The 21,303-nt window shown below is 45.7% G+C and overlaps 1 protein-coding gene across 1 annotated transcript in view; it reads left to right on the top strand.

Moving 5' to 3' along the window:
* The window catches only part of spen (spen family transcriptional repressor split ends), a 183,586-nt gene that overhangs the window by 143,762 nt on the left and 18,521 nt on the right, over nucleotides 1-21,303 (top strand). The window contains exons 4-9 of the mRNA XM_080266962.1: nucleotides 715-893; nucleotides 3,196-3,366; nucleotides 3,981-4,265; nucleotides 4,897-5,069; nucleotides 5,767-5,940; nucleotides 12,849-21,061. Of these exons, the coding sequence (XP_080123088.1) occupies nucleotides 715-893; nucleotides 3,196-3,366; nucleotides 3,981-4,265; nucleotides 4,897-5,069; nucleotides 5,767-5,940; nucleotides 12,849-21,061 (9,195 nt within the window). The remainder of the gene's footprint in view (nucleotides 1-714; nucleotides 894-3,195; nucleotides 3,367-3,980; nucleotides 4,266-4,896; nucleotides 5,070-5,766; nucleotides 5,941-12,848; nucleotides 21,062-21,303) is intronic.

Raw genomic sequence — 21,303 nt, 5'->3', positions numbered from 1 at the left:
ATTTTATCATCATTATCATAGAGATAAATGATAACTATGAATTCCTCTTTCTTCAGACCAGTAGGTTCACTACACTGGACTATGACCATTATTAGTTTTACAGAATGGTGTGTATGGTTTTCAAATGAGGGTAAGAGCTGGGAATTTAAACATCTTGAGTGGTGAATCAATGGACCCATTTTACAGGACACTCATGTTATAGTTCTAGTCATACACTTTCATATTTGTGCTTTTAGATCCTACCAACCCCTTTGATTGTGAGACAGTGGGATGGGAGGTTAAGTATGATCTGGAGGCATAATGCAACATCAGAAATTCGAACACCTGATTTCCTAAAACCTCCACTGTCAAAAAAAATTTTATATCATTAGTTCTCACACAGTCAGTGAAGACAAATTTGATTTCTGGACAAGTTTAGCAACAGATGAGATGCGAGTAATACAGGATACTTCATTGCCTTTACTGTTCATGGTACTGTAGGCTATTTTTAATGATTTTCTTTAAGTTGCTGTTATAATTCTACTTTCCAAAACATTCCCTTGTCCAAAAAATTCTTTGGACCCAATCATTTTGGATTTGAGAGGTGTTGTACAGCAGAGCTAGATGGAGGAGTTTTATCAAGAGAACCAGTCTGACCAATGCTACACATAAAAATAGACACAAAACCAGATATGAAAAATGAATGTGAGACTAATGATATTTTGTTCCCCGCAGAAACATCTTTACGAGAGGGTCTGTTCCACGACTACAAGAAACATGGGAAGGTAATGGCCGTGCGCTTGTTGGGGTCGGGCAATGATCGCTTTGCTGTTGTCTGCTTTAAGAAACCAGAGGATGCGGAGAAAGCTCTTGATGCCTCGCGAGAGAAGCTTTTTTTTGGTGTAAAGATTCAAGTGAGTATCTGCCACAAGCTTGCTGATGTCCTGTTAAGAAGACCCTGTTGTTGTTGTTTTTGTTTGCTGTCATTGTTGGCTTGCATAACTCCCATAGTAAACAGAGATGAAACAGCTACCATAATTGTAGTATCATTCACCAAATCATAGTAAACGTGATCTTGTGAAGTGCATGGTGTTTTAAAGCACATAGATATCCTCATAATACATGTGATTTTTAAGGATGATTTATAATACATGTGATTTTTATGGATGATTTAAAAAGCACAAGGATTATATAGTTAGTGAGAGAGAAGTTATTATGAGCAGATGTTATTGATGGAACTTGCCTAACCCTGGGCTCCTATGCTCCTTGTGAGACAAGGTAGCATTGGATGGTGGATGGAATTTAAATCAGTGAGAGAAATGGTTAATTTTAGTCAGAATTACTTTTACTATACATGAACAATTGGAGTCACATGTACATGAAAAATTTTAAATGTTTCATCAGTAATATGTATAACAGAAAAAAATTTACGTAAATGATGTTTTTTTCTAAATTTGTTTTGACCACTCTTACGAAGGCTTCAGCGTTTGTCATAAAATGTTCTGTACCTACTTAGGCTTTATTATTAAAGTTAGTGTCAGTAGAGTAATGATTGTATTATGTTCTGTTCACAAAAAGGCAGTGCTTTGGTGATTATCATATTGTTATAATTAGCGCTTTGTTAGTCGCCAGTGTTGCTTCATACCAGCCAATTCAGCTATTACACTTACCATATTTTGAGCTGAAGGGTAATATACCTTATATTGCAAAGTGAGTCCAAACTCCTGGTTTTTTATGGTCATTTAGGGAATGCTTATGGTCAATAGATATGGTTAGCCTACATCCCACAATAAAGGGTGCATTCAGTAACAGTATAGGAAGGCCAGATAGTTTGCATCTTGATCACTTGCATAAAAAATTATATTCAGAAATTGGAGGCTTGCATTCCACATTGCAGTTTGAGTTTTAAGGATATGACCCATAGTCTCATAGGTTGAGGAGACTCCCAAACATTTCCTCATCAGTTTAATTTTCATGCCTGATATTCTTTGACTTTATTCAATTATAGCCTTTATTACACAGTGTATGATAAATGATGTGGGATCAAAGTTTCAGAGAACTTCAGCGATGTCTGAAGGACTGTGTTGTCTGATTTGTTAGTCATGGTGTTTGATAGGTTTACATTTTTGCTGTCTTTGCACTGAGGCACCATTGTAACCAGGCAGTTTTGCTGTTCAGTTATACAGATGTGTGTCTGCTCACTCATTATCACCCAAAAGGGAAATCGGTAACTGCAGGAGGAAGTCTTCGGCCTTTAGTCCACTGGGTTCACATCCAGATGATCCTTGTGCCAGAGCAACAGATTTCATACTACAATATCTTCCTTCATTTCTGGATTGTAATTCACCTCATTTTTTTTAATGGAAACTAGGGTCGGGATAATGATAGCATAATTGATCGCAGTTGAATTGTAAATGGGAAATACGTTAGAAATCTTCAGTGAATATTGAGTTATATCCTTGAAGTGGAAAAAGGTTGTGATAGCTAAGTTGAGTGCAAAAACTAGTTTAGGGGGAAAAACAAAAGTGTGTGTAATCTGTGTGGAAGAACAGTGATAGAATAAGGCAGATAAGTGCAGCCAAGCAACCCCCTTATCCAGGGATGTCCCATTTAGTGAACTGATGTTCCCATGCAGCTGACAGCACCCCGCACGTTGAGGCATGGAGATTAGCGTAAAGGTTTGGTTCCAGGGTGGATGGTCCAGTTGTTTCCATACAGTTAACAGGGGGCATCACAGTAGGCTCCATGTCACCCCATTACAGTACAGTATTTGGTTATATGGTTACCACCCAGCATTGTAAATGGTTTCTTGAGTTATAGGAAACCCTTTGGCTTACTACTGTACTTAGTATAGGGTCACCTCAAGTGGAAAGAAGACTAATTAATGGTGACAGATAGGATGAGAGAAAGAGAGGAGGACAGACACAGGAAAGAATGACAGGCATGAAGGAAGTAATAGGCAGCACTAAATCAAGTGAGTGGATGATGGGTTCCCCCATGTACCACCAGATCATGCTTACAGTAAAAAGAGATTAGACCTTACTAGAGTAAAAATGTCATATTTAGGCCATGTTAGAGTAAAAGGAGCTTAGATTAGGCCATGTTAGAGTAAAAGGAGCTTAGATTAGGCCATGTTAGAGTAAAATGACCATAGAGGTGTTGGACAGGTGAGGGGTGCATGACGATGGCGGTACAGGTGACACTTTCATTCCCCAGGTGGCGCCGCACGAGGGAGTAGAGCTGGACGAGAGCGAGTGTCGGGCATACGATGTCGAGGTGGACGAATATCATCCTCGCGCCACTCGCACGCTCTTCATTGGCAATCTGGAGAAGGACGTCACCATCGAAGACCTTAAGAAACATTTTGAGCAGTTTGGCGAGATCATTGTGAGTTCGCCTGTCACATCTTGTCATTGTTATTTTTTGTCCTACAGTAATGATTGTTTTCAGTAACGGAATATAATAGTTTCCTCCACTTTTATATATTTTTTTCGTCTGGCTGGTGGCCACATTGTTGCATGGACTCTTTTTCTGTATTTAATTTGATTATCCTGTTTTTCTGTAAAAAAAAAAAAATGCATTACAATAGTGGGAAATTGGTTTAGGTGGTGCTGTGCTCCTGATGGGCATTAAAGGAGTGGTGATCATTGTCAGTGAATGGAAGTATGATTATTTTCTGACTTTTTTTTGTTTTTTCCCCCCCAAGTAACTTATTAATCACTCTCATCTTAAATGTCAGCAGCAACTTGCCTAGCCCCAGGCTTCTATGCTCCTAATGGGGCGACACAGGATTGGATGATGGATGGATGGATTAAAATACAGTAATAGGAAGTTGACTGGGATTTGAGGATTAAACCAATTGTAATAGTTATGAATTATGATGATAATGAATTAGTGATGTGGCTATGATAAAAGCAGTAGATAGTGGTAGTGACACCAGTGGCCATTCAAGTGACAGTATTGAAATAGCATCCTAACAAGCATCTTAATTGTCTTTTCAGGAAATTGATATAAAAAAGCAGAATGTTTCAACATTTGCCTTCTGCCAATATTCTGACATCCGTTCGGTGGTGCGTGCGATGCGGCAGATGGACGGAGAACACCTGGGGGCCAACCGCATCAAGCTGGGGTTTGGGAAGTCCATGCCAACGCGGTGTGTGTGGATCGACGGGGTGCCGGAAACCATCAAGGAGAAGCAGTTGTATGAGCAGTTCTCGCGCTTTGGACCCGTCATGGACACGTTCATAGACCAGGAGAAGGGGCATGCGCTTATCTTTTATGAGACTGTGAGTAACTGTACCTCTGACACACACACGCACACTCTCTCTCTCTCTCTCTTTCTCTCACCTTTTTATTTATTTTTTTTTTCCCGTAGGCCTGAATGTGTGGCTGATTGTATGAATGTATTAGTGTTGTGATGAGGTGAAGATTGAGGTGGTGTGGGCATTTGGAGAGGATGGAGGATGGCCACTGGGTGCAGAGAGTGAGAGGTGTGAACATTGAGGGTACAATTGTAAGAGGCAGACTGAAAAAGACCTGGAATGAGATTGTAGTGTGACCTTAAGGACAAGTGACTGAATAGAGAGGCTGCCAGAGGTCAAGTAGTGTGGAGAGCCGCCATTAGACGACAAGCAACGTTGGAGCCTTTATAAATGAAGGGAAAAAATATCACAGGGTATGGTGTAGATATTTCTTATACTTAATACATTCTGTTTCTCAGTTTTTGGATTGTATCTTACGTCAGTTATAGGTGAGAAAAAAGTCATGATGATGATGTATGTGATGATGATTTATGATTAATGATGGTGTTACCTGGTTTGCCTCCACAATGATGATGATGATGATGATGACTGCTGTACTGTACCCTTGATGATGATGGTGGTGTGCCTCTCTGCTGACCCTCTCCATCCCCAACAGGAGAAGTATGCCTCCAGTGCTGTGATGGAGATGCGAGGGAGGATGCTGAATGGCCGGAAGCTGCAGATAGACTTTGCGTCTCGGGAGTGTCAGGCGGCTTTCTTTGAGCATCTGTCCAAGCAGGGCCACCCCATTCCAGCTGACAGGCCTTGGGAGCGACGCGATATTGAGAAGTGAGTTTTGTTTATTTAATCCTGTTTTTTTATTAAATAATTTGGATAAATACTGTAGATTGAGTAGTGAGTAAAATAATTCTTGTAAGCCAGGAAAGTTTTCTACATAGGGTGGTAATCCTATAACATGCAAGTGGATGCCTGGCACTGGTGGGTTAAATTGCTCCTTCTGGCTGCAACCCCGAAGGAGATAAGGCTGGGGGGTAGTTGGCCCTGCCACCCCAACACCAAAAAATAGAACCCTTTTATATATTACCCTGATACAACCTTGAAATTCTGTCACATATCAAGTGTGACTGTATGATGCACCATAGTGTTGGCAAAGATCAGTACAGAATGGAGCCAACACAGTCTGCTAATGGAAGGGGGGGGGGGGAATCATTCCATCCCAGTCCACTGTCATCCACAGGGTGAGCTTTAGAATTGCATCTTTGTCTCTTGTTGTGGGAATAATTTAGTCTGCTGGTGTGATGAGTGCAGACATTTTTTATGCTTTGTGATTTTATTAGTCAACTAGTTCAATCAGTGGATGTAAAAAGCAGACACTAGTATTAAAAGCACAAAATGTTGCTGGGTTGACATTTGTGTACTGTGTCTTTCCCGCAATACTCAAGAATTAGGATGTGCAGTATATGATCTCTCCTGTATAATGACATTCTAAGCCATTCCACCTTGTAAGGCATTCCTCCGTCCACAGGGACAGTGGGCGGTACGAGGGCACAACACCACGGTACAGTCGTTATGAGAGGACCAGACGAGAAGGAGCCTCGTTCCCAGCCCGTTCGGCAGCTAACAGCCGCAGCGCTGCTTACAATTCCACCACTACCAGCAGGTCTTGTGGCAGATATATCTATGATGAGTTCTACCATGTGTAAGTGGAAGCTCGAAAGTTTGACATCAATGACTGCACAAGCAACCCTATTCGTGCATTGTCACAGTATTGCAGAGTAAAACACCAGTTGATATTCCACTAACACAGTGTTGCTACTTGTCACTGTTTGTATTCCATAAACATCCATTGGTTATTGCATTTATGTATTGTCACATTGTATTTGAAGTTGTTTCTGGGTTCTGGTAGACACCGTAGTTAACAGATGGGCTAACTTATGTCATTGTGGTATTTCTGTCACCCACTGAGCACTTGAAATTATTGGCCAGTTGTGTGATTTGTATAGATGGTTGTGATCCTAAGCAGTACTAAGATATCCATGTGCTTTAAACCAGCAATATAAATTAGAACCATTGCTAGGATATTCATGCGCTTAACCCTCTAGACTGTAGCATGCTGGCCAGATGGGACACCTGTGGTGCAAGAAATATGGGAAGACTTGACCCCAGTTCACCTAAAAAATCTCTCTACAAACAATTCCTGTACATAAATAAAAATCCATACATAAGTAACTTAATCTTTCTACTTGCCAATAAAATTAACTGAAAGACTAGGTGCCCCTGTTCAAGTAGAGTTTATTTATTTATTCAATTTGGGGGGCTGTTGGAGCATATTTTGGTCAGCTAGTGTCCTGGTGGGAGGAGAGTAGCCATCACCACCATTGTGTGAGAAGGTTACATCACCATATGTATGGTCACTCATCAGACACATGCTTTGTTGCCATAAGGAAATGTGGAAAATTTTGTGGAAAATTTTTTGAATTATACAAGATTCTGAAAGGCACAAAACAGGCTACCAGAAAAACCATCTGAAAGGCACAATGTGGTCAAGGGATTAAACTAACTTTATACAACTGTCTTCGTATATGAGGGTACGCACCTTTTCTCGTCTGCTGATGTGTATAATGTTGGTGGGATGCGGAACTCGTTCACTTCCACTGCACCAGGTGGTTAGTGAAAAATGGTTACACATTCTGCCATACCATTCACTCCAGCAGCCAACATGTATATATTTGTAACCCTACCTATGAATGCAGCTAAACATCACAAGCGTTACTAAGCCAAATGTGCTTCAAACCGTCCATACAAATAACATGCATTACTAAGCCAAACATATGCTAAACCATCCATATATTTCACAGGCATTAGTAAGTCACACATGTTTTTCAATCAGCCATACAAACTGCAAAGAATCCGCATTTATAGCAGCTCAGTGGGTGACATGTATCATAGTGACAAAGTTATCGTTTTTTCTGTTGACTACCATGGTACAGTCTCAGGATCCCATCCATCACATTGACGTTATAGGCTGTTGGTTTAGGTTAGTGATGTTGATATATGGGGTGTCATTATTGAAGTGCGGATGAATTGATGCCTATTTTGAATGAGATTTTACTTGTGATTTAGGGTAAAGTTTTTTCCTGTATGTTATTATTATTATTATTATTAATTTCCTTTTGTACCCTTTCCACTGTCATGAACTGAAGTTTGTATATTGGTAGAGTTATTGACTAAAATTTTTCTCATATGAACAAAAATCATGTGGCATTGTCTTGAATTTAACAGTGAAGTGCGTCCATAAGCAGAGTAAGTGGCCTTGATGGTGGAACAGTATATATAATAATTTTTTCTTTTCTTTTAAAGAAAGAGCCCAAGGCTTTAGAGGTTCCAGAACTTGTTCTTCCAAAATAAAATTAAACTAAAAATGAAATTCAGCTTCAAGATTTGTTGGAGGTTCCTGAATGTACTGCATTTACCGTATCATAGGCATTGGTATTATGTTATGTAGAATATCACAGCACTTCAGTACCCACAAAAGTATTAAGTACTGCACTTGCACAAGAAGCACTAAATTTCCACTCTTACTGCAACTTTACACTGTCATGGAAACTAAGCCACTGGGTCGAAGGAGTTAAGCCGCTCAACCAGGGGGCATCTTTTATTTTATTCGGGCCACTCCAAGACAATTTTATTCAGTTTCGGAAGATGGCTGTCTCTAATGGAAGGGATAGTAAACAAGCCTTCATTCCCTTCACTGTTGGAAGACTTGTAAAAATAGTTAGCCAGCAGCAGAATTAAAATGTGATACTTGTTGATGATATTGTAGTGAAGGGATTAAATTGAAGTGTGGTTGTGATGTTATTTTTTTAAGTGCATATATTGAGAGATTTGGTAATTTCTCTCTCTCTCTCTCTCTTTTCTCTCTCTCTCTCTCTTTTCTCTCTCTCTCTCTTTTCTCTCTCTCTCTCTCTCTCTCTCTCTCTCTCTGTGACATCTGCATTAGTTTCTCTTCACCACTCCACCATTTCAGAGTAAAACTCTCTGTCCAAATATGAGTTTTGTTGATTTGACTTTTTGATCCTAAGACTTACTCAGCATCAGAAAGTCCTCTTGTATTTAGGGATTGATTAAAGCCACATCTAACCCCTCCAGTTACACAAATCTCTCCCAGACTTAGTAAAATAATCTGGAGGTAGCAAAAATTAGATAGTGAACACGTCTGATTGTAGAGTTAATTGATGGTAAAAGACACATCTAACCCGTCAAGTTACACAAATCTCTCCCAGACTGAGGAAAAGAATCTGGAGGTAGCAAGAAATTAATAAAGCTGTCAGATTGAAGAGCTGTAATTGATAGTAAAGTATTAAGGGAGACCCCGCCATGGTTACTCTTGGTTGGTACAACCGAATTAGTTTACAGACACAGAAAAGTTATAAACCATTTCCATTTCTAATTAACTATTGTTGTATGTAGTATCACTTCCATCCATTCGATAATACCATAGTTAACTAAGAATCATGTGCAAATTTCTAATGCAGTTCAAAATGGTGTATCAGTGAAACGAACTTACCAAAATCTTTTGCTTAAGTCTCCATGAAAAGAGTGGCCTTATGTAACACTTTTGTGCATAAATTATTTTGGTATCCCTCCCATGATAAGGACAATGAATTTTTAAAGTATAATTTCCATAAAATTGAAAGTTTGGTGGAAAAATATTAAACGAAAAAATGAACTCAAACATTTCTCTTATTTTGGTTCCACAGATTTTGGCCCTTACAGCTATATTTCAAATAAAAAGAAAAATGGTGAAAATCGATTGAAAAATGGCCGAGATACACTCAATCAAAACTAAAAAAAACAAACTTTACAGGAGAGCCATTTTTAAATCTCCCGCTCCCGTGGGCGGCCATTTAACAACTTAAAAGTCCCCAGCGCTGTACGATGACTTGTCTTCCACCTCCCTCCTCTTCTTCACCTTCTGTTGCAGCCTTTCTCTTCTCCTGTCTCGGTCTTGTAGTAAGGACATTGTTATTTTACTCATAGGAAATTTCAGTTCATCATACAAATGTCCCTCCACGTAACCCACATTATAGTCCAATATTGCCTGCGCTGAAGCAAAGTCCAATATTTGTTTATTTGCATTCATATACAGTACTTGGAGCAGTATCTCCACACTCTTGAATGCATGTGTTCGTTAGGATTTTGGGTTTTACCCAACAAACACGCATTTAGCAATTTATCACTTGTTAGTCTCTCGTATTCACCTTCATTGTTGTATGACTTGGTATTGGTTCATTTCTGGCCACAGCTCTTTCGTAGAAGCACCAACTCTCCACTGATTTAGGGCACAAATGATGACGTGGAGCTGCATCAGTGGAAGTACAGTGAAAGAACGAAGACAATATTTCCTTCCTCATGTCACTGACGGTCCCATTTATGTGTCTCCGCACCGCAATTCCATAGTACTTTGTTAGTTTATTTATCACTGTGTCCGTGAGCTTTCCCTTGCCTCCCATCTGTGTAGAGTAAATACGAAGGATAAAAACACAGCAAATGGAGGGAGTACTGGGGACGAGCAGAGGGGACTAGTGACACATCTCCCCTCTCACCTGTCTAGCTTGCACTGATGTTCTCTGCCTGGGTCTCTGGGACCCTGACTCTTCCCTCTCTCAGTGGAGATGCCAGAGATATCCGAGAGACGAAATAGCTTTGCAAACCACAACTTTTTGTAGTAATTTTTTGTGTATATAGCATTACAAAAGTATTTTTACGTACCATAGGTTGCCGAGGGTCACAATATTTTTATTTGTTTACATTTATAACATTGGTTTTAGACGAGATATAAGGATAAAACTTTGTCTGAGTGTTGCCACCACCACAACCACTTTTTAAAAATATTTTGCTGATTTTCGACCATGTGTCAGAAAATTACGTATTTTGAGGGCCGGGGGCTCCCTTAAGTACAGACAGTTGTTATTTCCCCCTTTAGTTCTGTGGTGGTGCTGGAGAGGGATGCCTTCATGTGGTGGCACCAAACTGGGCGGCTCCACTGCCCGGTTATACAAACGTCCCTCAGCTCCCTCCTTATCCCCTGGAAGGAGGATGGTGGACTGCAGAAGGGCAACTGGCCACTGAGTTTGCATATCAGATGAACCTGGTGCCACAACTACTGCAGTACTACTATTTCTCCGATTTATTTATTTGCATTTTTTACTTTTTTTTATTTATTTATTCCCTTGTTTATTTTTCTTTGCTATCTCGACAATTTGATTTGGTTTTAGGAAGGACATCTTGCATTGAAGGAATTCTTTAAGGCCGTATGTAACCCTTTAAGTTTAGAAAGGCTGTTCTGAGATGAAATATAATTGTTTGAAGGGGAAGAAAATAAAAATTAAACAACTCATTCTGATTAGGCTAGATACTGCCTTCCTTTAGGTTAGATACAGCCTTTAGGTTAGATACAGCCTTCCTTTAGGTTAGATACAGCCTTCCTTTAGGTTAGATACAGCCTTCCTTTAGGTTAGATATAGCCTTCCTTTAGGTTAGATACAGCTTTCCTTTAGGTTAGATACAGCCTTCCTTTAGGTTAGATACTGCCTTCCTTTAGGTTAGATACAGCCTTCCTTTAGGTTAGATACTGCCTTCCTTTAGGTTAGATACAGCCTTCCTTTAGGTTAGATACAGCCTTCCTTTAGGTTAGATACTGCCTTCCTTTAGGTTAGGTACAGCCTTCCTTTAGGTTAGGTACAGCCTTCCTTTAGGTTAGGTACAGCCTTCCTTTAGGTTAGGTACAGCCTTCCTTTAGGTTAGATACAGCCTTCCTTTAGGTTAGATACAGCCTTTTTTAATCCCATCTCAGTGTGAGGAGGGTCTTCTGGGCTGGATTGAATAGTCTGGTGTTAGGTGGAAGGAAATGAAAAGAATGACTTGTTCTGAAAGAGGTAATAATTCTTTAATAATAAGTACTGCGGTATTTCTTTTAAGTGAGGAATATTTGGTTTGGCATGGATTTGCTGAGTAGGATATTTATAACACCAGTACATTTACATTTTCTCTATTCCTGCACTGGATTTGAATTCATAATCTAGGCTGCCCACCATTGACGATGTTCTTGGAAGTATGCACGGCAGTATTTTGATAGACACTGAATCGGCATGATTTAAAAAAAAACTTGGTCATGGTACAAGGGAAGGAAAAACCAAATCTGTCAAATGACCTGTTGTGAACTTAAGAAGAAAAAAGTCTCATTACATCTAGTGAAGTTAAATTGAAAAAGCAATTGGTCCTATATTACCTCATGAAATTAATACATCCATCCATCATCCAATCCTACGTTGCCCTATGAGGAGCATAGAAGCCCAGGGCTGGGCAAGTTGGTCCTGACATTTAAGATGAGAGTGACCAGCCTCACTCATTCCTGAGTGGCATTACATGAGCAGTAAACCCCAACCACTCCTTAGTTATAAACCTTCATCAGTTCAGTCCAATTGGAGCGCCGTAATTACCCATGAAACCACCAGGTGCCAAAATTTGGTTATATGGTTATCACCCAGCGTAGTAAATGGTTTCCTGGTGTACAGGAAACTATTTGGCATGTCACTTAGTGTAGAGTCACCCACAGGCAGAAGGAAGAGGAAAGAATGAAGGAAAGAAAGACAGAAGAGGGAGTGTAAAGTCACCCGTAGGTAGAAGGACAAGGAAAGAATGAAGGAAAGAAAGAGAGAAGGGGATGGAAGGAAAGAAGGGTGAAGGTGAGGAAAGGGCAGACAGCCGAAAGCAGCACTACATCGAGCGAGTGGATGGTGAGCGCCCCCATCACTAATGAAATTAAAAATAAGTAAATAAACTTCTGTATTACATATTGTGAAAATCAGGGACCTGAGACTAGTCTGCCTTAGTCTGTATAATATTAATGGGTAGATAACTGACCAGCATACTTGTTGATCTGTGATAGCCTTTCCTCAGCCCCTTACTCCACTGGTATACTCTTTTCTCTTTACTTGGTTTACCACTGCCATCTCTCCATCTTGAATGCCAAATTATAGCAATAGATTAACAATGAAATGCATTGATGTTGAGAAGGAAGGGCTATGTAAAGGATGTAGAGCTGTTGCATTGTCTTTTCCTGCCACTGAGCTGCATGAATTAGGCTGCAAAAGGACAAAGATCTGGGCCAGGTTAAGGTGAAGAGAGGATGGTAGTATGACCTGGATATTACTGTTTAACACCTTCACTTGAATGTTTTATTATAATTATTATATTCACTCATCATAAATCTCGGGACCAACTTGCCTAGCCTGGGGCTCCTTCGCATCTTATGGGGCAACACAGTAATAGCTGATGGATGAATTATTATTTTCTTTTTTTCTTATCTCCAGACAATTTTATTCAGTGTGGGAAAGATCTTGCATAGTGAAGTGGTTGAAAAATATCTAAATAAGATCATTGGTAGGTACCAAGAATATAATGGAAAATATGTACTCTTGCTGAAGGGGTTATCATTTTCAAATCCAAATTTTTGGCCAGAAAGTGAAAAACTTGTGCCTGGTGGTGTTAGATATAGTGTGGTGGTTACTGAGTGTGTTTACTAATGGTGAATTTCTGATACAGGAGGAGCTATGACGAGTTCAGCCAGGGCAGCGGTGCATCATATGAAGATTCTTATGAGCGTGAACTGCGGGAATACGCCGGAAGTCAGCGATACAGTGACGGCGTGGTTGGAACTGGGGCAGGGTCCACGGGGACGGCCGGGGCGGGGCGACGACACAGCTTCAGCCCTGCCCGGCGCCGGGATGACCCCTCCCCAGGGTCCCAGCGTGCCCATTCCAGGGACCGCAGCAGCCTGAGCCCCCCAGCCCGTGGGGCGTATGAGGACGGCGATGGCACCACCCGCCGCACCACACGCCGCTCCACCAGTGACCATGATAGCTTCCACAGCCAGTCCCCCCCAGGGTCACGAGCAGCCTCCCCACCTCCACCCCCTCGCCCTACCAAGGGCAGCAGCAGCATGTCATCTCGCCTGGCCCCACCCCGCTCCCCGGGCACGCCCATTGCAGCCTCGCCCTCTCGTGAGGTGACCCTGTTAGAGGACCGGTCACTACCAGATCCCAGGGACTACAGGCGCCGCACCAGTGAGCTGAAGGACCTGGTGGTGCGGGTGAGTGACGTGCGGCGGCCACCGGGAGCCCCAGCAGAATCACCACACCGCTCGGGGTCCCATAGGCTGCACCGGGGTGCCCACACTGAGGATGGGGAGGATGTGGTCAGCAGCAGCAGTGGGGGTGCTAGTGGCCCGCAGGATCCCCGCCTCAGTCGTAGGGTCCCAGAGGATCCACAGTCCTCTGGTGATGAGCGGACCGGGGAGCCCGAACGGCCAGCCAAGAAGCCACGCTACAATGACACCAGCTATGACAAAATGGTCAGTGTCAAGCGGCTGGCAGACAGTAGTGACACAGTGGCCAACTTCAGGCGGCCACATGATGCGCGGCGTGAGAGCCGGCTGGTGCGACGTGGAGGAGACTCCCTACCACATCCCCCACGCCATTCCGAGGAGGTCCACGATCCTCGCTACCGCCGCGCCTCAGTGTCAGATGTGGACGACACACACTGGCGGCGCGACGGCATCCATGTGTCGTCCTCTTGTGATGCCTCTGCGGACCACAGCGATGCCAGTCCACCCGGCACACCAGTTCGGGACGAGCGGGACGACTCAGACCCTCTGCGGCACTCCTCACACCATCACCACCACCACCACCATCACCACCACCACAACCACCACCACCATCACCACCGTGACCGCTACCATAATTTGCCGCTGTCCCTCCCACTGCCCAGGTTTGCGCAGCACGTGAGGGCGCACCTGTCGCCCCGCGCGGCATCAACGTCTCCCAAAGGTGCCAGTTTGCTGCGGTCTCCCCCATTCAGTGGCGGTGCAGGGCAGAGTGCAAGTGTGCGAGGGGACACGAGGGATGCTGGCAGTGATGTGATGGACACCCCTCTGTCCCCAGGACCTCGGGACAGCCCTTCAGATTCTGAGGAATCCCCCCGGCCCTCGCCCTGCAGTCCTTCTATGGATCTGGAGCAGCGGATCCGAGCGCTGGATGAAAAGTACGAGAAGTGGTCGGGCTCATCTCGGGTGGTGGGAGGCGGCCTGGCCTCGACGGGGAGCGAGACTGCCGGGGAAGGTGGCGGGACAACGAGTGTTGGCATTGGGAAGAACACAAGGTTACCCAGAATATTAGACCTGGAGGAGCTGCGGTCTCAGCCGTCCGATATTGTTAAATCATTACTTTCCAAGCGGTCAGTCTTTGATGAGGACAGCAAACGCTTAGAAAACGTCGGTGATAAATATGAACCAAAACCATTCAGCGCAGCTCCACGCACCAGCCGGGCGGGCAGCCTGGTGCCGAGCCCCCCACTGGTGTGTGTGTCCCGGTCCCCAGCCACTCCCCTGGCCTCAGCGGTCCCTTCTGCCACCCCCATCAGCAGCCTGCCGGGTGTGAGACTGTCCAGCCAGCCGCAGCAGCTGCCCCAGCCGGTCACGTCGAGTCCTTCACAAGTTCCTAGGGTGGTGGTGTCCGCGTCACAGGCCAGCAAGTCTCAGGGAATGTCTCCGTTGCACCGGCCTGCGGTGGTCCCGTCGGTGACGCGCCCTCCTGCGTCCAGTCCTGGCCTCAGCCCTGGGGTTAGTCCGGGGGTCAGTCCAGCCCACCCGCCACCCCACATGTCCCCTGTCACTCCTGTCAGCCCTGCCCCGCCCCTCACCACCACCTCTTCCATCACCGCGGCTGCCACCACTACCTCAGCTGCTGCTCCGCCCCGCCGCCCCATCCTGTCTCGCCTACTGCCTCCTGACCTACCAGGAGTCACGGGCAGCTCTGGGGATGCCCCAGGGGACGGGGCAGCAGGGGGTGTGGTGACAGTGGTGGCGGACACACGCGTGACAGGCGTGGTGTCGGTAACACAGTCAGTGTCAAGCGGTAAGACTGTGCTGACCACCACCACCAGCCTGCCACAATCGGTGACCACCCCCTCCCCCCGCCCACACCATGTACCTGAGAGGAGTGGCAGTCATGCCCTCCCACTAGTGATAAAGGAGGAGCCACCTGTGGAGGACCCAGGTGATCCTCTCATACAAAGAGTTAATAAGAGTGATCAAGCCAGATTAGCCGATACGTTAACCAAAGAGTGTGTGAGGGACGCTATTGAGTGTAAGGAAGCAGTTCTACCCGTTGTGGCAGAGACAGTGGCTTCACATATAAAGACAGAGCCTTTACAGATAGAGACTATAAAGGCAGAACCTGTTAAAGTTGAACCCATAAAAAGTGAACCTGTAAAGTTGGATCCGGTGAAAATTGAGAATGTGAAGCTGGAGAGCGTGAAGTGTGAGGTGAACAGTAAGGACGTGACGAACAACCATAAACGCAGACACAGTAGCATTGACAGTGACCCCCGGTTTAAACTCGACAGTAGGCCGCCCGAGCCCGATGCTAAAAGACCTCGTTACGAAACTCCAGCCATACATGAAAAAGTCAGTCCAGAGAGCGAGAGGGAAAAATTGCTCCGGGAAAAGGTGGGCAAAGAACGGAGAGATTCTAGAGACAGTAGGGACGGGAAGAGGAGTGAAAGGGAGAGAAGGGGAAGGGGTGGAAGGAGGGAGGAAGTCCAGGAAAACCATGATGAAAAAATTAACCATCAGATGGAGGTCGTGGAGGCAAAACAAAAACGGAAACAGTGTGATAGCAAGGTGGAGGAGAAGAGAGAGGAAAGCCACAAGAAAGAGGAGAGCAAGAAAGACAAACGGAAAGAGAAAATTGAGGAAAAGGTGCCGGAAAAAGTGGAAACTAGAGTGGTTGATAAATTGTGTGAAAGGAAAAGTGAGGATAAAAGGGATATACGAAGGGAAGACAAGAAAGAGGAAAAGAAGGAAGAACGCCGTGAAGAAAAGAAAGAGGACAAGCATGAAGACCGAAAGGAGGATAGGAAGGAAGAGAGGGTAAAGAACGAATTGGAAAAGAGGAGACATTGTGAAGAAAAGAAATCAGATGTACGTGACCAAAAGCACAAGGAGAGAAAAGAGAAAGGGAAGGAAAGGCTCAAGAGCTCCTCAGCATCACGGTATGAGAAGGAGGCCGAGAAAGAGAGAGCGAGAGAGAAGGAACGGGAAAGAGAGAAGGAAAAAGAGAGAGACCGTGAAAAAGAGGAGGAACGAGAGAAGGCTTTGGAGAAGGAACGTGAAAAAGAGAGAGAAAGGGTGGCTGTTGAAAAGGAAAAGGAAATTGAGAAGGTACTTGAAAAGGAAAAGATTGCTGAGAAGGAAAGAGAAAGAGCATTGGAGAAGGAAAAGTTAGAGAGAGAAAAGTCTGAGAGAGAGAAAGAGAAAGTAATAGAAAGAGACAGAGAAAGGGAAAAGGCTGTTGAGTGGGAAAGAGAAAAGGTGATTGAGAGAGAAAACAAATCTCTTGATAAGGAGAGAGACAAAGCAGTGGAAAAGGAAAGACGAAAAGTGAGTGAAAAAGAAAGAGAAAAGCCAGTGGAAAAGGAGAAAGTTTTAGAGAAGGAGAGAGACAAAGTGCAGGAAAAAGAGAGAGACCGTGAAAGGGATAAAGAGAGAGAAAAGTTCAGAAGTAATGAGCGGTCCCGGGAACGAGACAAAGATAGAACAGGGAGGGTCAACCACAGAGACGTCAATGAGAGGAATGATGGAAGACGAGATAGCCGCCATAACAATGATCGTCACGGCGACAAACGGAGGGACAGCAGGCACGAGACGTCAATCAGGCATCACCACAGGACTTACGATGTCACGGAAAATACCGAAAACCTCAAACACAAGCCTCGGAAATCACGGCTCATTGAAACGGACGAGGAAGAAATGCCAGAGCTTAGTAAGATCACTCCCGCACACTATTCCAGCAGTGAGGACGCGTCGATGCCCAATCATGACACCTGCATCTCTCGGATGGACGAGCCCATCCACTGTATGGACAAAATGGATGGGCGAGAGTCTGAGGAGAGGAGAGGTGACCGTATGAGGGATAACCGGCGAAGAAAACATGATTCTGGGAAGAGTGACAAGAGTGACACGGAAGCACGGACAAAGACCACAAGTCGGGCAAAGGTTACTCCACCTCAGCCAGTCCGAACCAAAGGCCGAACGGAAAGTAGTGACCCACCACCACCTTCAGCTGACATTGTGACTTCCGAAGAGGAGACAGTACGAGGGAAGGGAGCAGTGACGCAGAGACGAAACAGCACCAGCAACAAACAGAACCAGCCACAAGTGAGGGCAGGGGTCACTGCTAATCAGAAGACTAAGCATGGCAACAAAACCAAGTCCATATTTGACCCTGAAAGTGACTCTGGTGGCAGCCTCACTGGATCAGGAGGAGAGGCAGAAGATGGGGAGGAAGAAGTCCCGAAGAAACATTCCATCTTTGACATCCCAGCAGATGATGGCAAGTTTGACATGTATGATAAGGTCAAGGCGAGGAGACTAAAGTTACAGCAGAAGCAGGAAGACGAGAGAAGGCAGCAGAAGATCAAGCAGCTACAGATGCAGAAGTACCGGCAGCACCAAATGGCACGAAAGGAGAAGAAATCCACCCCCTTACAGCCCATGCATTCCGACATATCCGACTCGGAAGACGGGGATATCCGCTTGCAAGGACAGAAGCGGCGGCACTTCAGGCCGGGTAGTTCTGATGACGATGGCATCCGCAAGCGCCGATCCACTCAACTCTCCTCTGATGAGTCTGATGATGACTTGTGTTTGAGACCAGACAAGAAACCTGCCCCACCACTTCCTGGGCTTAAGAAGGAGTCAAAACACAAGGTGAAGAATATTGTGTCTGACGTCACCACGGATGACGAAGTTGCCTTGAATTCACCGAAGTATACGCCAACAATTAGACCTAATAGTATTCACGATCCTCCCGAGACCGTTGACTTGGGGCGGAATCATGGCAAGAGCCTCTTTAATGATTCCGACACAGAGAGTGACGTACATGTGAAGAGATCAAATAGACCTCTGCGTCAGCTGGAGTCCGAGAGTGAGGTTTCTGATGTTGCCTCACATACCAAGCCACCCAAGCCAGCGGCACGAGTCAAAGCCCGTGACAAGGAGCGAAAACCAAGCCGTATTAGAGAGAAGCCAAAGAAAGGCCTGAGTGTGAGCAAAGAAATGATCACCACCTCTGACGACAGTGATGCCGGTGTTCACCTGGAGGACTCTCGCCTTGTCAGGCCCAAAGTCAAAGCTGAGCCTGTTGAGGTGAGGCCAGACAAAATTGGGTCCCAGCCCCAGCGTGAGCGGAAGCGCACGGGTGAGACGGCACCCCAGCGTGATAGGGTTCCCTCTAAGAAAGATGAAAGGATGGAAATAATCTTTGGCCACATGTCTGACGACTCCGATGCCACGCCCAGTTTGACCAGTGCTTGTCCGGCATCCGCCACAACCAAACGGAAAGGCTCGGCATCATCCGGCGCCTCAACTGCCCCGCCATTGCTATCTCCTGCACCAACAAGACTCACAGTTGGGGAAGTCTATGACACTGATTCAGACGACACCCAATTGCCTCCTACATCCAACTCTTCCAAACACAGCCACGTCAGGGGCAAGCCGGTGCCGCAGGAGCCAGTGTGGATTGACCCTAAAGTTGAGTGTAAAACTGAAAACAAGGTTAAGCCAGAGACCAGGATAGACGATCGGCGTAACATGAAAAAGGACCGATCACGACGTGAATCCCACCTCCCGGATATAAAGCCATTAGTGGATCTAGAAAAGACAAGCATCACCAACAGCATACCCAGTGTGGTGACAGCTGCTAGTGCCATTACAAACAGCTGCAGCCCACGGGACGACCACACACAGCCGGACATACACCAGGCCAAAGTGAAGGATGAGCCAGATTACCAGGACTCTGAAGCCAGCGTGACAATGGATGCATTTCACACCACCGAGGATGACCACAGCGAACAGAGGGACCAGCGGAAGGACAAGAAGCGGAAAAAGCGGCAGAAACGAGAGAAGGAAGGCAACAGGGGTCGGCGGCACCATCGCCACTTTGGTAACGAATGCGCCGAACACTCCACCGACCACCATGGCAGTGAACACACAATGCTACATATTGATACAGTTTCTGCAAAAAGTCCGCATCCACTATCCTCTCCCTGTTTGCTTAGCCCACAGGATAAGGTGGATAAGAGCAAATCTGGCCCAGTAAGTCCTCATAGTCCTAAGCTGCCCCCTACCCTGCCACACTGCAACTCTGTATTGACATCATCGCCTCGCACACCCCCAGAACCACCACCCCTTCAGAGCCCCCCGCCTCGTACCATCTCCCACGATTCCAGAGCATCAGTGGACTCGAGGGAAAGTGGGGAAAGTTTGGACGTTAAGGAAGGAAGGAGTCCTCATCCCCTCACCACCCTACCGCCGGATGCAGCGGAATCTGCCGTACAAAGCCTTGCAACACATGCCCCAACACCCTCACCTGCACGAACACATGAACCAGTTTTTGAGGATATTACTGAAGCCTCCAATCTTAGTGCCCCTGAGACATCTGGTGATTCTAACGCTGTGGCTACTGCAAATGCTTCTAGTAAAGCCTCACGTGCAGTTATATCACAGGAGGAGACCCTGAATGCTGTAGCTGGCCTACTGGCATGTTACGACGAATACAGTGATGATGCTGTTGCCCAACCAGTCGAAGACACTTTAATGGCACCCGAGAACTCAGCAGTGGGTGAAGAGGCATATGAGGAGGCTCAGAAGGCTGCCCAGATGCTGCAGAGTGAGATGCCGGGGGAGAGGGAAGATGGATGGACACAGCCACAGCCTCATAGCACCCCCACCACCCCAGTCAAGGTCACCGAAGAACCAGATGTACCACAATCCATCCTGGCACCGGAGGAGGTGGAGGCAGAAACAGTGGAAGCCAGGTTCTCCGAAATTCCACCCGACAGCCCAGCATCAATGCAGTCTGAACCGGAACTGCAGATTGATGAGGACCAGCCAGACCCAGTGGATGACTTGGATTCCTCGACCTTGACGGCTGAGGAGGCGGAAGATCAACTGCCGGCCACTGAGGAGAAAGTTAAAGCAAATAAAGAGAACACCTGGTCTGATTCTACCCCAGTCAACACTACACAGTCTTCCTCCACACCAGACAGAACAAATACTGATGATTTCCCAGATGAAGTCACTCGGAAAGAAGCAGAAACAGAACCTGTAAAACCTGACTACACCAAACTAGACGGCTCCATACGTGTCAGTGCATCAACAGATGGTGCTCGGGATGTAGACAGTAAGGGGAGAGAAAGTGCATCTGTGCCTGTATCTTCAAAAGCACCTCCAATGACCAGCACAACCCAGACAGTGATCGGCAACTATACGTTACCACAGTCGCTAGAGGTTACCAAGAAGCACATCCCAGTGACCCCATACAAGTCCATAGCCACAACTTGTACCACACCCTCATCTAAGGCTTCACCTGTCTTGGAAAAGGGTAGCTTAGACCTGTCAAGTTCCAGCGCATCCTCAAAAGACTCGCCGAGAAGTGTGAGTGGCCTTGTGACTGATGCATCAACAATATACTCTGTGGCTCAGTCCAAACAGTCACCCATCCTCACTTCGCCCATCACCCCCATACCACCGTCGCCTCATTCAGCCACACCCCTGTCAACCTCTTCTCCCTCTCTGAAAGCCTCTTCTACTTTCTTATCAACCTCTTCGACCTTCCTGCCAACTTCCTCTACCTCTCTGCCATCCCCTCTCACCTCCTTGCCAACCTCCTCCTCCTCCCTAGCAACACCCACCACAAGTCTGTCAACCCTTGCACAGCCAACCTCCTCCACCTTGCGACCAACTCCCTCCACCTCACTGCCAGCTTCATCCACTTCACTACCAACCACCACGTCAGTACCAACCTCTACCCCTCGACCAACTGTTACCACTTCCTTATCAACTCCTACCACCACCCTTCCAACCTCCTCTGCATCCCTGCCAACTCATTCTACCTCCCTACCACATTCAGTTCACCTGCCACCCCATTCCTCATCTCTT

The sequence above is a fragment of the Coenobita brevimanus genome, chromosome 23, assembly GCF_032717465.1.
Source record: "Coenobita brevimanus isolate Jiangsu-jjx chromosome 23, ASM3271746v2, whole genome shotgun sequence".
Taxonomy (NCBI): Eukaryota; Metazoa; Arthropoda; class Malacostraca; order Decapoda; family Coenobitidae; genus Coenobita; species Coenobita brevimanus.
The sequence above is the reverse complement of the archived record's forward strand: the minus strand, read 5'-3'. Positions and strand labels throughout refer to the sequence as shown.